Source organism: Quercus robur, chromosome 1 (assembly GCF_932294415.1).
Source record: "Quercus robur chromosome 1, dhQueRobu3.1, whole genome shotgun sequence".
Classification (NCBI taxonomy): domain Eukaryota; kingdom Viridiplantae; phylum Streptophyta; class Magnoliopsida; order Fagales; family Fagaceae; genus Quercus; species Quercus robur.
The window spans coordinates 39,000,687-39,017,395 of NC_065534.1; the positions used below are offsets into that span (position 1 = coordinate 39,000,687).

Here is a 16,709-nt window from a genome sequence, read left to right on the forward strand (position 1 = left end):
TTGTTAAAGGGTTCCAGCAGAAGGAGGGCATTGACTACACAGAGATATTTTCTCCAGTTGTGAAGATGTTAACAATCAGACTGGTACTAGGAATGGTGGCTGTAGAAAACTTACATCTTGAGCAGTTAGATGTGAAGACAACATTCCTTCATGATGACTTGGAGGAAGACCTTTACATGATTCGGCCAGAAGGGTTCATTGTTCAGGGACAAAAGAATCTAGTCTGCAAACTGAAAAAGAGCTTGTATGGCCTAAAACAAGTTCCAAGACAGTGGTACAAGAAATTTGACAGTTTTATGCATAAAATTGGGTTCAAGAGATGTGAAGTTGATCACTGTTGCTATGTTAAGTTTTTTGACAATTCTTACATTATATTACTGTTGTATGTGGATGATATGCTTATTGCAGGGTCTAGCATTAAGGAGATTCATAATCTGAAAAGGCAATTGTCCAAACAGTTTGCAATGAAGGATTTGAGAGCTGCAAAGCAAATCCTTGGTATGAGAATCATTAGAGACAAGGCTAATGGTACATTGAAACTTTCACAGTTAAAGTATGTGAAGAAAGTTCTCAGCAGGTTCAACATGAATGAAGCTAAACCAGTGAGCACACCCTTGGGTAGTCATTTCAAACTAAGCAAAGAACAGTCACCAAAGACAGAAGAAGAAAGGGACCACATGAGCAAGGTGTCCTATGCCTCAGCTATTGGTAGCTTGATGTATGCTATGGTGTGTACAAGGGCAGACATTGCACATGCAGTAGGAGTTGTGAGCAGATTCATGAGTAGGCCTGGAAAGCAGCATTGGGAGGCAGTCAAGTAGATTCTGAGATATCTGAAGGGTTCATCAGATAAACGTTTTTGCTTCATAGGTGCAAGTTTGAAACTGCAGGGTTATGTAGATGCTGATTTTGCTTGTGATATTGATAGTAGAAAGAGTACTATTGAGTTTGTTTTTATTTTGGGTGGTACAGCTATATCATGGGCTTCAAATCTACAGAAGATTCTTACTTTGTTTACTACGGAAGCTAAGTATGTTGCAACAACTAAAGTTAGAAAGCAGATGATTTGGCTACATGGTTTCTTAGATGAATTGGGTAAGAAGCAGGAGATGGGCATTTTACACAGTGACAGTCAGAGTGCAATCTTTCTTGCTAAAAATTCAGCTTTTCATTCAAAGTTGAAGCATATACAGACAAAATGCCACTTTATCTGTTACTTTGTTGAAGATAAGTTGGTAATACTTGAGAAGATTTGTGGATCTAAGAACCTGGCAGACATGTTGACTAAGGGTGTCACTATTGAGAAGTTGAAGCTGTGCGCAGCTTCAATTGGTCTTCTAGTTTAAGGACAGGAGGATGAGATGCAGGGATGAGGGATTTGTTTTTTGGAGGATTGTGGTTGATGTTGGTGATTGAACTAGTCTCCAAGTGGGAGATTTGTTGGGTTTTGTGGAGCCTAGTTTTATTTGATTCGGTTCGACGACCCAACTCGAATAATATTGTATGGTTTTTAATGGGAGATTTATTGAGACTTAGTCCATGGAGCGGAGGCTTAGGTTGATAGGTTTAAGTTGGAGCACTTATGGACAAGCCTTTTGGGGGTCCAGGGGCAACGCCCCCGGGAAAATTTTTTTGGCCCATTATGTATATGTAGAAACCGACTTTGGTGATTAGGGTTTTAAGGAGAGAAAGATTGTATTGCCGTGTTTTATATAGAGAGAAAGATTGTAACCGCAAGCTGTACTCTGTACTCTTCCTTGATAATAGTGAAATCCCTGCAGTTCCGTGGACGTAGGCAAATTGCCGAACTACGTAAATATTGTCTTGTGCGTGTGGTTGTTTTTCTTTGGCGTGTGTTTTCTCTATTTTTGTTTCTCACAGGTTGGGAATTCGGTGAAATTCCCTACACTTCCTGATCCCACCAAATACAGCAAGGGGAGGTCTAGGCCTGTTGAACGTCACAAACTATTTTTCATCTCAGAACCAAATTGTTCTAGTTGAGTTCGACCCTAATGTGAAAGATGGACAGGATGGGATCCTCAATTTCTCACTGCTGTTTTGCTTCCAATAGGCATATCATGTAACACAAGGGACCGAGCCACGCAAAACAATTGTAGTTTTGGTTCTGTTTTATTGTCCATTTGGAGGATGATCAGCTTAATTTAGAATTTTAGCTTCTTTTTAGTATTATTTATGGGTATTATTTACGAGTCTCATTGTACTATTCAATTAGCTTTTAACTTTTTTTCTACACTTTCAGTAAAAAAATTTCAATCTTAGCTAAATAAGTTATTTCCAAACGAACCCTTTATCTAATTTTTTTGCTGAACATGCAGTAAGTACTTCACTACTTTTCAATTAATCTTAGGGGAATGCCACAGTTGAGAATTGAGATAGCTTCTACTATATTAGTTAAATAAATTAGACACACACACATATATATATATAGATTGGGATGGAAGGACTTTATACCACGACATTGTATTTATAGCGAAATCAACAAAATAACCTCTGTATAATTTTGAACATCATGAGAAAAACCAAACATCTATACAATAGTATGACCTCGTTTAAATTTTACCTTTTAGGTTGTAAAAGGATCACGTAAATAAAGTCAAGCTGCTCTAATATAAGTGTCACAATCGCTCTAATATAGTTGTCACAAATCCTCCAAATCCCAGAAGTCTACCAGAACTCATTTCAATGGAGGATAGGGGCAGAAGCGCAGAACAGAGTTTTTGTTTTTATTTTTTTCCTCTTCCTCTTCAAAATAAGAGGCAGAGAGAACTGGCCATTGGAAGGAAGGAGAGAATAAAGAAGAGAAAACGGGGGGTGGGGGGACTTTATATCGGGGCTTACAGACTCTTCTGCCATTTTTATTACAATAGCCTAAAAGTTCGCCAAAGGCTCAATCCAACCAATATAGCTTATGCTAAGAAGCCCGTCAATGTCCAGAAGCTGTAATGAATTTTCAACAATAGAAGTAAATAGAATAACCTTATGGGAAACTCCCTTTCACTGTTTTCTTTGAATGCCAAACACATGTATAATAGTATCTACTTAACCTACTAAACTTCCTCAGTTTGAAGAATACTTCCGCAAAGGAAACTATCATGAAAGAAATACAGTATTCGTACAAAATCAAAAATCATGAATTCCCTCTAATGCATCCCTTTAATTAAGGGGGATTATATCCATGATGAAAATAAGGTATCATAAATTTGAAGATAAGCTATCACTTCTCTTGTAATAATTAATGCTTGCAAAATTGGATCACAATAGCAATGCACTAAATCAATCGTGTCTATCCAGAAACTTCTCTATCAGGACTGAAAATGCTGCAAAGCCAGCGCAACCAGCACAAGCTGCTTTTGGACCACCTAGAAACACAAAACAGAAGACAATTAAGATGTAACATGGGAAGAAAATGAAGAGAATGTAAAGAATCATGATAGCAATAATTCACGGTAAAAGAACTCTAATATGTGGGTTGAGTGCCAGTCAGTTTTTGTGACCTTTCTTAAAAAGGGGGGGAAAAGCGGAAAGAAAGTGCAATAGGCATGAGAGAAGATCTACTAAAGAATACAGCCTCAATCTACAACATTATGCATCATCTGCAAAGTTCATAACATTATCCGAAGGCACCTCATTATGATTATGAGAAATATAAGAGACTAAATCCTTCAAGAGAGTAGAATAAGCAAAGGACTGCAAGAGTGTCTCCTTAAAGAGTAGCCAAAAGAACTTATGTCAAATGACAAATGAGTAAAATGAAACATAAGACACCACCATGTCACAAAATTAATGAATACCTTGGTTCTAAGTAAACCTTTTGTGCAACCGGTTCTAAGTAAACCTTTTGTGCAACCGTAAATGTTCATACAGTCAAAGGCAAGCATGTAGCTTCCTGAGTTTGATGTTAAAGCTTAGCAACCAAGCCCAACTAAGCCGTTCCCCTGTATTTTAGGAGAGTTCCACGCAACCAAGTCCAGAAGTAGGCACCTCTCTACAGGTTCCCCCTCCCCCCCCCTTCCTAATCAAGGAAGCTTTATAATTTAAGTAATAAATAAATAAAGGCCCCAAAGCAATTAACAGTTATCTCTTCAGGTATTTGACAATATATTATGGCCTACATGTCATATAGATGTATCTCCAAAGCTCCTAAACAACACTATTTAAAGCTACTAAAACAGTAGCCATTTTTTTGGGATAAGTACAATAATTTTATTCAAAAGAGGAGATAGATCAAATACACAATGTGTATTAACCCACTCCTAAAGAATTACAATTTCAAACTCAAAAGGTCTAGAAAGCCTTAAACAGAAGAAAAGGGGATACTGCCCGAAACAGTCATCCACTTGAATACAGACTTCAAAATCATTTGCTTCACAACATGATTAGGTCACTCAACACCATCAAAGGTCCTACTATTCCTCCCCGCCAAATGGTCCCCAACACACACAAAGGAGTAGCCTTCCATATCTTAAAATGGCTATAACAGCAAAACTTTACCCAACAACTAAATCAAGTCTTTGGCATGACCCAAGAGATCCAGAGTAAACACAAATGAACACAAGGCCATTGCTAAGGAAAATTGAACAGAAGGTGATCAACAGGCTCTTCATTACCAATGCACATGCAACACCAATCATACTCGTAAGAGTGTTTTTAAAGATCCTCCACTAAAATTTTACACAAAGCTTTTGTCCAAACAAAGAAAGCTATCTCACAAGGTACCTTTATACTCCAAATACTCCTCCATGGAAAGTGTACTACTGCAGGTCCTCTCAGATGCCCATAGAAAAAGCAGTGATTTCATTACATTCACAATCACATCCATTGGTGTAAGCATATCTCAAACCAATCAGATCTTTTCCATGATACTGATCAACAGAGCTCAATACTTATGCCATTTTGTGTTCTTTTCTTTTTCCCTTTTTTATGTCAATATATAACATAATAGAATCAAAGGGAATATTTCACAGCTAACAATATAGACTACTAGAGAACATGAATATCGTTGTATATGTATTCTTTTTTCCTTTCTTCTTTTTTTTTTTTGGGGGGGGGGGGGGGGGGGGGGGGGTGTTGATGGGGGTAATAATAGTATATGAATTCTACTTGAGTTAGAAATCTACTTCTACCTCACTTCTCCAAAAGTTAGCTCTTAAAATTTTAATGAGTTACAATTTTGTTTCCCTAAAAAATTTAAAATGTATCAATTTTGTGCATATGTCCATTTGCCGTTAAATAAATTGCAAATGTGATAGACAGAATGCTGACATGAGTCCATGAAACATTAAAAAGCTAACATGGCCTGCAATAAATTTAACAACAAGAATGAAATTGACACCTTTTAAATATTGCAGAGACATAATTGTAACTTCTTAAATTTGAGGGACAAAAATCAAATGTGAGCCAAATTATTGGGAAAATTTTATATTTCAGCCTAGTCCTTTTCTTTTTTAAATAAGATTTCAACCTATGCATAATGAAACTGCATATAAGCAAAGAGAAGCCATCATCTAAAATTCATCTTGGACAAACTGCAATAATCAGCCATCCTCTCAAATCCTAGCTGCTGAGTTTGGATCACCCAACAAACCTCAAAAGAGAGGGAAGATCAAAACCTAATCTTCTTTGCAATTAAAAAACCTTTTTTGCTTCAAACTTTCAGATATAGAATAGCTTCAAAGAAAAAAGTTCTTTGACAATATATTATACGACTAAACCAGGGTACAGTAGTACAGAAATATAACCCAAGGGTAAATAATGCCTTAGGTTCAACAAGAAAGATACTTGGTATGAGAGTCACAAGCACAACAATCCTACGTTCCATGCTTTAGACTCCTTATGGAGCAAACCAAGCCACTTGACTAAATTTCATCAACATCAACATCAAATCTAGCAGAGAAGTTTAGGTTTTCCACCAGATGGGTGAGCAAAATACTGATTACTAATAAGCAAACAAGCAAATTTTTGCAAAAATTAATCTGCTATATTCATGACAGTTAGAATTCAATCCATATAATCTATAAACTTATAGCTGAAGGCCAGAAGCTATGTGGTAAACAGAATGATATCTGCGGTAATCCAAAATACATAGGTCCTTGGTAATATCTGTAATTATATCTTATCTAACAGCAATTCACAAGTTAGTATGCTAGTATGTGTGTGTGTATCTAAAAGAAAAGGTCTCAAGTGATGGATAAAGAAATTACCTTTTGCTGATAGTGTGCCTCCTGTTACACACCCAGCAACAACAGTATTTGTCATATCATGTTTTGCCCGTGCCTTAAAACACAAAATTCCGAATCATTTATTATGAAAAGAATCGAAACAAACAGAAGCCTGACTTTTCACTCTAGATTTACAAAAATACCTTCTCAACAACACATTCAGCTGCTGAAAACACCAAGCCCATAATTGCAAATGCTTTGGCAGAACTCAAGCTCCGCCGCCCCATCTGCTTTGCTGTATAAATAAACTGCTGCCTACCAGTCATTTCCTCTTGCATTATAGGGTTGTCCAGTGCTCCTAGAAACATACCCATGAATAATCCAAGCCCACCTCCTACAAACATTTTCATGCCACCACCAAAAATAACAAATCATTATTACTGATGTATAATAGAACTTGGCCAAGATAAATTTAGAGTCTTCCACTCTCATGAGCATATAAAACTTCAAGTTTAACATAATGTTTCTTACTTTTCTTTGGGGGTTATATTCTCAATGGCCTAACCGACCCTAAAACTAACTATATCAGGAACTAAATTGAAGCTACATCGTAAACATAAGATCAGCTTGGTAAAATGTCTTGTTCCACGACAAGACCATTTGCAAGTTGAGATAACTGAACCAACATTACTGACAAATATCTTAATATCCATTTGTTGGGTTGCTGAGAAAATGTGGACAGAGGGGCAAAAGTAAAGAAGTTCCGAGATTCCGAAAATATATGTACAAAACAAACGAATTGACCCAAAAAAGAAAAGAAAAAAAAGGCTTTTTCATATTTTCTAGGAAACCAAACAAAAAGGGGAAAAGCAAAAAGAAATCAAACCCATTTGCAAAAATAAAAACGAAAAAAGGGTGCTTGGTTCATACCCATGACCCCACTAACGACGCTGCGGACAGCGCAGTTGTTCCAAATGTCTTGGCCGCGTATTTCCTCGGCGGTGGGCAGTCTTATAGGCTCAATCGGAGGAGGCTTCTCTGCTTCTTTAGAGCTGGAGGAACCGTTTGTAGATTCAGTTCCCGTATTCGAAGCCATAGTGTATGAGTATGAGAAGCAAAAGATGAAGAAGAATCAGGGAGGGTTTGTGGCCTCGCCGCCAGTGAAGTATGGAAGAGTGTATGGTAGCTCTACGATGGTCTTTATGAAGCTCATTTAGAAAGAAGAGTTGGAAAAGAAAATAAACGAGTGTTGTGACGAGGTTTTTGGAATTTGGAATTTTTGGCTTGGGTTGGGGTGCAAGAATTTAGAATTATTCGCGTGCGCTTGGTGCTTCTTTGAGGGATGGTTGTCACCGTCTGTGTACTCTAGCACTGTATGCTGCTTTCCTTTTTTTTTTTTTTTTCTTTTCTGATTATAGATTTTTTTTTTTCTATATATTCAGTTTTTAAAAATTATTTTGTTATGAAATCTCTATTACAACTTTTTCTTTTTTTAATAACTGTCTCTATTACAACTTATTTAGTTATATAACCTCTTTTTGGAACTCAATTTTACCAAAATCGAGTTCTATGTAATTAAGTGGAATGTGAAACTCGAGTATGAGAATATCAAGTTTCACGTTTGTAATATATCATTGAATTGCATAAAATACGATTTTGGAGAAGTTGAGTTCTACTTTGAACTCAATTTAGAGAAAGTCAAGTTCCAAAAAGAGGCTATATAAATAAATAAGTTTCATAATTGATATGCCCGGTCAAATTATAATCGTCCATACAATGCCGGACATGGACGATCTCAACAAAACCGTCCTGAGGGAAAAGGTCGTTGCTCAAGGACATGAACACTCGTCTCCACTCCTCGAGGAGTCGTTACAAGACATTAATCAACCTTTAGACCGTTGGGAAGGACAGCTCATCATTAACACCCTGCAAGGGCGTTACTAGGCAAGATTAAAGCCTTCATTAAAACTCCACCAACGGCTAGAAGAATCCACCTGTAAGCACACATATATAAAGACTGAACCCCGAAAGGGGTGGGGGTAAGAAAAACACTCTAGTATATTATTCTCATTGCTCTCTTTTGTCAATCTTTCTAACTTTGGCATCGGAGACCTTTTCACAGGCACAACGCCGGCGAACTACTTCCTTTCTTCCGTCCACGAATTGCAAAAGATTGGATTGGTCAGGGACGGCTTCCATCTGGACGATCATAATAAACTGACGATCTGTTCATCATCAGTTTGGCGCTGTCTATGGGGACGACGATTCAACACGTGATCTGTCCCCAGTCCAAATGGAATCCAGTACAAACCCAGATCCTGCTGCGCTAGCCCTACAAATCCAGTCGCTATCAGCAACCGTGGAAGAACTCACAAGACAGAACCAAGAGATGAAGCAACGACTGCTGCAGGAAAGTAATCGTGCAGACAGGGGGGACGACGAAGACAGCAACAGAAGGCGAACCAGCACTCTGGAGGAAGCAAGCTCGGATCTCTTAAGAGAGATGAGAAAAGAGATGGACGAACTAAGGAACGCCATCAAAGGAAAGACGGACCAAAGCTTGGAGAGAATCGTCCGGAAGACGGATTCGCCCTTTACCATAGCCGTCTAGGAGTGCCCAGTACCCTCCAAGTTTCGTCTACCCCAGCTAGAACCTTTCGACGGGCTGAAAGACCCCTTGGATCACCTGAATACCTTCAGGACGACCCTAGGCTTTCAACAGCCACCCGACGAGATCTTGTGTCGCTCATTCCCTACGACCCTCAAAGGAGCAGCCAAGGAATGGTTCAACAAGTTACCAACATCGTCCATTGATAATTTCGAACAGTTGAGCAGTTCCTTTGTCCGTCATTTCGTAGGCGGGCAGCAACCAAAGAGAACTGCCGACCACCTGCTTACCATCAGACAAGGAGAGAAGGAACCACTGAGGTCTTACGTGACACGTTTCACCCGAGGAATGCTGGAAATAGACGAGACAGATGACAAGGTACATCTCACGACTTTCAAAGCAGGATTGAAGTCCAGGGATTTTGTGGCATCCTTGGCAAAGAACCCCCCTAAGACGATGGCCGAGGCATTGCTAAAAGCTCAGAAGTACATGAACGCGGAAGAAGCCCTGGCAACTATTGACGGGGCAGATAAGAGCAGGGAAAAGAAGAAGGAAAAGGAGGACGATCGAAGAGGGCTAAAAAGGGATCGGGCTGACAGACGGAATGACGATGGAAATAGGAGGAGGGAGGACAAGAACCCTCGTCCATCAAAATTCACTCCGCTGGTGATGCCAGTTGATCAGATTCTAACAGAAATAAGGGACGAACCATCCCTAAAGTGGCCAAAACCACTCCATTCAGCGCTTGGATTGCGCGATAAAAGGAAATACTGCCGTTTCCACAAAGATCACAGGCATTACACGGAGGATTGCAAGGACCTAAAAGAACAGATTGAGGAGCTCATCCGTAATGGGAAGCTACAACAGTATGTAAAAAGGGGAGATTCCGGCAAGTACAGACAGAAAAGCCAGCAAGTTAATGCACGGAGAGACGAAGACCGCCCCCAACCTCGTCCACAAAGCGCACTAGGGGAAATAAAGACCATCACTGGGGGACCAACCACCGGGGAATCATTCAAGTCTCTCAGGGAATCATACCGAAGACAGGTAAACAGCGTCCACAATATACCTCCATCAAAGTAAAGACGCACCAGTGAAGACTTGTATTTCTCTGAGAAGGATGCCAGAAGTGTGAAGCAGCCCCATGATGACCCACTTGTCATTATGATCATGATTGAGGGGTTCAACACGCGAAGAGTCCTGGTCGACAGCGGAAGTTCAGCAGACATAATCTATTTTTCTGCCTTCCAACAACTAAAGTTGGACCCAAAAAGGCTCCGTCCTTTTGAGTCTCCCCTCGTCAGTTTCAGCGGAGACAAAGTATACCCCAGAGGAATCGTGGCGTTGACAGTAATGGCCGGGTCATACCCCCTTCAGGTAACCAACCAGCACAATTTCCTGATAGTAGACTCACCCTCGTCCTACAATGTGATCATAGGGAGACCAATGCTTAATCGCTGGAAGGCTGCTATCTCCACCTACTGTTTAAAGGTGAAGTTCCCAACAGAACACGGTGTCGGAGAGATTAAAGGAGATCAAGTACTGGCAAGAGAATGCTACCATGCCGTCCTGGCCTCAAAAGAGAACCATACGTGGACAATTGAAGAGAAAACACCAGAGATTATGGAGAAACTTGAAACGGTAGAGCTGGCTGAAGGGAATCCTCCAAAGACGACCCAAATAGGGACGAGCATGAGTCAAAGGACGAAAGGTGAAATCGTCAGCTTTCTGAAGAGCAACCTCGATATATTCACCTGGAGCCACGAGGATATGCCAGGGATCCCAGCAAGCCTCATCCAGCATCACCTGAATGTTGACCCGGGGAAGAAACCCGTCCAGCAAAAAAGAAAAATCTTTGCTCCCGAGCGAAACAAGGCAGTGATGGACGAGGTAAATAAGTTGCTTGCAGCAAAATTTATCCGAGAAGTCCACTACCCAGAGTGGTTAGCCAACATAGTCATGGTCAAAAAAGCAAATGGAAAGTGGAGAATGTGTGTAGACTTCACAGACTTGAACCAAGCCTACCCAAAAGATAGCTTCCCACTGCCTAGAATCGACCAGCTAGTGGACTCCACAGCAGGGCACAAACTTCTCACATTTATGGACGCGTTTTCGGGATATAACCAGATACAAATGGCTGAAGAAGACCAAGAGAAGACCACTTTTATCACCAGCTAGGGACTTTACTGCTACCAGGTCATGCCTTTTGGGCTCAAGAACGCAGGTGCCACCTATCAAAGATTGGTGAACCAGATGTTCAAGAAGCAAATTGGGAGGAATGTGGAGGTTTATGTTGACGATATGCTCGTCAAGAGCAAGGAGGAAGAGAACCATCTAGACGACCTCAAAGAGACGTTCAATACTCTCAGGCGGTACAGCATGAAGCTCAATCCGTCCAAATGCGCTTTTGGAGTTTCCTAGGGAAAATTCCTCGGGTTTGTGGTATCGCAGAGAGGGATTGAAGCAAACCCCGAGAAGGTCAGGGTCATCCTGGAAATGTCCTCACCCAGGACGGTCAAAGAAGTGCAGTCCCTCACAGGGAGAATTGCAGCCCTCAACAGGTTCGTCTCGAAGGCTACAGACAAATGCCTTCCATTCTTCAAGACTTTGAAGAAGGCGTTTTCCTGGACGAAGGAATGCGAAACGGCGTTCCAAGAGTTGAAGCGTTATCTTAGCAACCCGCCCCTTTTAAGCCCGTCCAAAGAAGGCGAAGATCTATTCCTGTACTTAGCCGTCTCGGTTACGGCTGTCAGCGCGACATTGATTAGAGAAGATGATGGTTTGCAACTTCCTATGTATTACGTTAGCCAGGCCTTCCAGGGTGCCGAGGCACGGTACCCTCGTATAGAGAAGATCACCTTCGCCTTGATTATGGCTTCGAGAAAACTTCGTCCATATTTTCAAGCCAATTCCATCATCATGATGACGGACCAGCCCATCAAAAAAGCAATGAACAAACCCGAAGCGGCAGGAAGAATGGTGCAGTGGGCAATCGAGCTCAGCCAGTTCGACATAAAATATCGTCCAAGGATAGCGATAAAAGCACAGGCACTGGCCGATTTTATAGCAGAATTCACCATCCCTGGGAACGTAGAGAATATCTAGACGGTAAATACTGACGGATCGTCCACTCAAAGGGGAGGCGGAGTAGGCATTGTCGTCACTTCCCCTGAAAAAAATGTCCTCAAGTATGGAGTCCAGCTTAAATTTCCTGTAACCAATAACGAAGCAGAATACGAGGCCTTATTAACGGGATTGAGAGTAGCCCGGGCACTAGGAGCTGAGAATGTTGTACTCAAAAGCGATTCCCAACTCGTCATTGGGCAAGTAAGAGGGGAGTACGAAGCAAAGGAGGCTAGGATGCAAAAATACCTCAAGTTGACGAACTAATTGATAAGCTCCTTTAATTACATAGAGTTCGTCCAGATCCCCAGGGATCAGAACGCAGAAGCTGATGAGGTGGCCCGAAGTGCCTCAACGGACAGCGAAAGTAAAAGGTTCAATTGGAAGACGGAAGAACAAAACTATCCTAGCATACAGAAACTTCAAACTTTCTCCGTCCACACAGACCGTGGATGGACGAGCCTGATATTCACATTCCTTCAAAAAGGACGACTACCGCCAGATCCAGAAGAAGCTAAAAAGGTACGGAAACGAGCAGCTAGATTTACGATACTTAATGACGAACTCTACAAAAGGGGCTACTCCCAACCGTATTTGAGATGTGTGGAAAAGGAGGAAGCTAGGTACATCCTTGAAGAAGTACATGGGGGAATCTGCGGAGATCACACAGGGGCAAAGTCCCTCGTCAGGAAGATCATGAGAGTAGGCTACTTTTGGCCAACAATGCAACGAGACGCAGCTGATTTCGTGAGGACGTGTGATAGTTGCCAAAGATATGGGAATGTTCAAAGAATCCCCGGGGAAAAGATGACCACAATATCGTCTCCCTGGCCATTCGCACAGTGGGGGATCGACATCATGGGTCCCTTACCTCCGAGAAAGAGACAGGTGAAGTTCCTACTCGTCGCCATCGACTACTTTACAAAATGGGTGGAGGCAGAAGCTCTGGCAACAATCACTGAAGCAAAGGTACAAAATTTTGTTTGGAAAAATATTGTTTGTAGGTTCGGGATACCAAGGGCGATCATATCAGACAACGGTCGTCAGTTTGACAGCCAAAGCTTCAGGTCATTTTGCTCGAGCTTGGGCATTAAAAACAAGTACTCATCACCAGGTCATCCTCAGGCCAACGGACAGACGGAAGTAACCAACTGGACCCTGCTCAAGATCATCAAGTCCCGGTTGGTGGGGGCAAAAGGAATGTGGCCTGAAGAACTGCCAAGCGTCTTGTGGGCATATAGGACGATAGCGCGGACACCAACTAGAGAAACACCGTTCAGTCTGACATATGGCACAGAAGCAGTCATACTGGTCGAAGTTGGGCTCACAAGCCTAAGGACAGAATTCTTTGACGAGCAAACCAATGACGACCAATTGAAAGAAAACTTAGACAGTCTAGACGAGATTAGAGACCAGGCAGCTGAAAGAATGGCCAAGTACTAGTAGAGGATAGTCGAATATTATAATCAAAGAGTGAAGCTGAGAAGATTCAACATTGGAGACCTCGTCCTTAGAAAAGTCACCCCTGCAACAAAGGATCCAGCACATGGCAAATTGAGACCGTCTTGGGAAGGTCCCTACAAAGTCGTCCATTATTCACGTCAGGGCAGTTACCATCTGGAGGACTCAGAAGGAGAAAGACTACCTCATCCGTGGAACGTCGAACATCTAAAGAGGTATTACGAAAAGGAACCATAAACTTCATTGTAAAACCAATTTGATACTTCTATCTTATGTAAGCAATTATTCGAATCATAAGTATTATCCAGCATCTCTTAAGTGTTATTGAGCAAATCATGCGCCACAGTTTTCAAAGAAAAACGCAAATGATCGTCCAAAGAAAAAAAAATGAATGACGATAAAATTCCTTAAATGGATGTACATCGTCTCAAAAAGCTAAATGACGATAAGATTCCTTAAATGGATGTACATCGTCCCCAAAAAGCTTAATGACGATAAAATTCCTTAAATGGATGTACATCGTCCTAAAAAGCTTAATGACAGTAAAAGCTTAATGACGATAAGATTCCTTGAGTGGATGTACATCGTCCGAAGAAGACGACCAAATTCCTTAAACGGATACGCATCGTCCAAACTAAGCGTGTAAAATAACCTCGTCCATACAACAAAGCAAGAGGGTCAAACTCCTCAAGATGATCAAGGTAACCTCGTCCATACAGGATGACGAAAAAAGTCAGTAAGTGGGGAAACCTTTTTAAAACCCCTAGGAAGAGGCGAAAATCCTCACACAATGCATGCGATCATGAAAGGCAAAAATAAACACTCAGACGTTTATATAAAGCCAAAAATCAAACATAGAATTAAATTGTTCAGAGGCATCCAAACATCAGCTGTTTTTAAAACTTAGTACATACAAAAAAAAAAAAAATTGTTTAAAAAGCGGAATCAAGCTGGAGGGGCAGTATCGTCGTCCTGTGTAGCCTGGGATGGTTCAACACCGGTAGACACCACTGCCTGAGCTGCTTCGTCCTCTTCAATCTCCTTGTCGATGGCCTCAAAGTCTAAGTCTTCAAGGTTCACTCTAGGACCATGTTTGATCAAGTACCTCCGAAGCAGCTCAAACCCCTTGAAGTACCACTGGAAAAGGATGGTGTTATATTCTTCCGTGGTCTGGAAGGCAGTGACGGCCTTGGCCACTGCAACCTTCATCTTCTGGGCAGCTGCCGCCAGGAGTTTGTCCTTCTGCTTCACAGACTGCCTCTCAACGTCCAGCTGCTCTGTCAGTACTCGAACCTGCTCCTTGAAGGTGTTGAGGGAATCTATGGTCGTGATCAAGTCCTTCCGCAAGCTCGAGGCCTCAGCCTCCAAAGCCTCCACCTTCGAGTTGGCCACGACGGCCTTCTCTTCGTTCGCTAAATACTGCGTGGTAATGTGCATGGTCTCCCCCAACACCTATGGACGAGAACAAAAAATAAAAAATAAAATAATAAGTTCAATCAAAATCAGCAAAGAAGATCAAGCAGTTAAAGACGAAGAAAAGGACAAAAAGTATGATGGATCACCTGCACGAGCTTGTGAACGTGACAGCTCACCATCTCGTGCGAAGGAACGCTCGTGACTTCTTTCATCTCATCAGGGGTAAAGAGCTCGGGGCATGATCCATGGCCGTCCCAGCGTCCGACCAAACGCTGGCACCAACTTTCTCTTTCCCCTTGCTCGCCACCTTCTGCTTCTTGATAGGACGAGCCACCTCCTCAACCGTAATGCCAGGAGATGCAGCCAAACCCTCGTCCAGATCAAGGGCAGGTGTGGACGACCCTCTCTCCACCACCTCTTTCTCTTTCTCCTTTTCTTTATCCGTGATCCTCAACCTCTTCTGGCCTATACTAGAAAGAGGCTCATTCTTTTTGCCCTTAATTTTATTGTACATCTCTTTGTTAAACTTGGACGTCATTTCTACACAAAAGAAAGTAAGGACAAATAAAAAGAAAGAAGTTAAGAACGAGGAAAAGAGATGACAAATTTATCTTGAAGTACAGCTTACGTTTTTTCTCTTCACGATCGAGGGTACTAAGTACGTAGAGGGAAGGTTCTGGCCCCAAACAGTGACGAGCTAAGGTACGTGGATCAATTAGTTCACCAAAATCTTCAATCGTCCTTGCGTATTTGATCGCAGCCTGAACTCGCTCTACGAATTTGGCCTCAAGCTCTGGACGATCTTTCACTGCAAAGGACGACATCAAAAAAAAAAAAAAAAAAAAAAGGGAAAAAGTGGGCAACAATATTGGGGTAAACGCACCAATCAAAGGGGTCTCCCACCGGCGCAGCAACCTAGGAATGTTCCCCCACAAATCATCAGGCAATGTTTCCCAGCCATCGCCCGATACAAAGAAATATCTTGACTTCCAGTAGCGAAAGGATGACGGAAGGTCAACTACCAAACGAGCCTTCCTATTCCAGGGTACAAACTCATAGTATCCAAATTCTCTGGACTCTTTCAGACGATACAGATGGACGAACTCATTAACTGAGATCATATCCCCATCAGCAATGGTCGTCCAAATCACCATACAACTAATTACTATTCTCCAAGAGTTAGGCATAAGTTGCCCCGGTGCAAGGTTAAAATGGTAAAGAAGCCCCATTATGAACGGATGGACGGGAAACCGGAGGCCACACGAAAAAGCTGCCTTGTAAAAGCAAACTTCTCCGTGGGCAAAGGCGCAAGCCTTTTCACCCTTCCTAGGGAGATGAGCCTTGGTCCCCTCTGGAAACTGGAATCTGTCCTTAAATTTGCTAAAAACCTCAACTTTCAAGGAACAATTTTCCTTAAGGGCATGAAATTGACGGACTATAGCTGGAGCAGGAGAATGGGAGGCCGAGGGAGCACGGGAAAGCGTAGTGGTCGTTGCGTCGATCCCGGCCCCTTCCTCAACTACGTTAGAGGACGAACCCCTCTTTAAATCACCTGACCCTTCCTTTAAACCCATACTTCCCTCTCTTAGGAGCCCTCGAATAGACCGGAACCAAGTCTGAGATTCTAACAATAAAGGGTATAAGACACCCAATGACAAACCTAACCCACTACCCCTATTGACAAATTCCTCAACTAGTGGGTACGAACCGGCAAGCGAAGGCGCACCCAATGGGTCACCAGAAAGCTCTACCAAGGACCCTAAGCGGGCGAAGAGAAAAGCTACGGAGGGAAAGTTACGCCTAACTTCGAAATTATCCACCATTAAAAAAACAAACACCACCACTCGGTAAGAAGAAGGGATAGTACAGAGAGGAAAAAGAGCTTAAATGACACAAATACAAGGAAAATTCAGAAAGGAAAG

General features: G+C 41.9%; 1 protein-coding gene across 1 annotated transcript; it reads right to left on the minus strand.

The window, feature by feature from the left end:
- Nucleotides 1-2,968: 2,968 nt before the first annotated feature.
- On the minus strand, nucleotides 2,969-7,455 carry LOC126689387 (mitochondrial import inner membrane translocase subunit TIM22-4-like). The gene is made up of 4 exons (XM_050384569.1): nucleotides 7,110-7,455; nucleotides 6,383-6,573; nucleotides 6,222-6,294; nucleotides 2,969-3,380 (listed from the first exon to the last, which is right to left on the minus strand). The coding sequence occupies exons 1-4, from the start codon at nucleotides 7,273-7,275 to the stop codon at nucleotides 3,295-3,297; spliced, it is 516 nt and encodes a 171-aa protein (XP_050240526.1). The 5' UTR covers nucleotides 7,276-7,455; the 3' UTR covers nucleotides 2,969-3,294.
- Between the last annotated feature and the right edge of the window lie 9,254 nt (nucleotides 7,456-16,709).

What these genes read in the sequence shown, in the direction of transcription:
- LOC126689387 (XM_050384569.1), bottom strand. Translation starts at nt 7,275, where the DNA reads ATGGCTTCGAATACGGGAACTGAATCTACAAACGGTTCCTCCAGCTCT. An exon ending in CTGAATGTGTTGTTGAGAAG is followed by an intron (nt 6,295 to 6,382) that starts GTATTTTTGTAA and finishes TTGTGTTTTAAG; the next exon opens with GCACGGGCAAAACATGATAT. An exon ending in AGGCACACTATCAGCAAAAG is followed by an intron (nt 3,381 to 6,221) that starts GTAATTTCTTTA and finishes TTGTGTTTCTAG; the next exon opens with GTGGTCCAAAAGCAGCTTGT.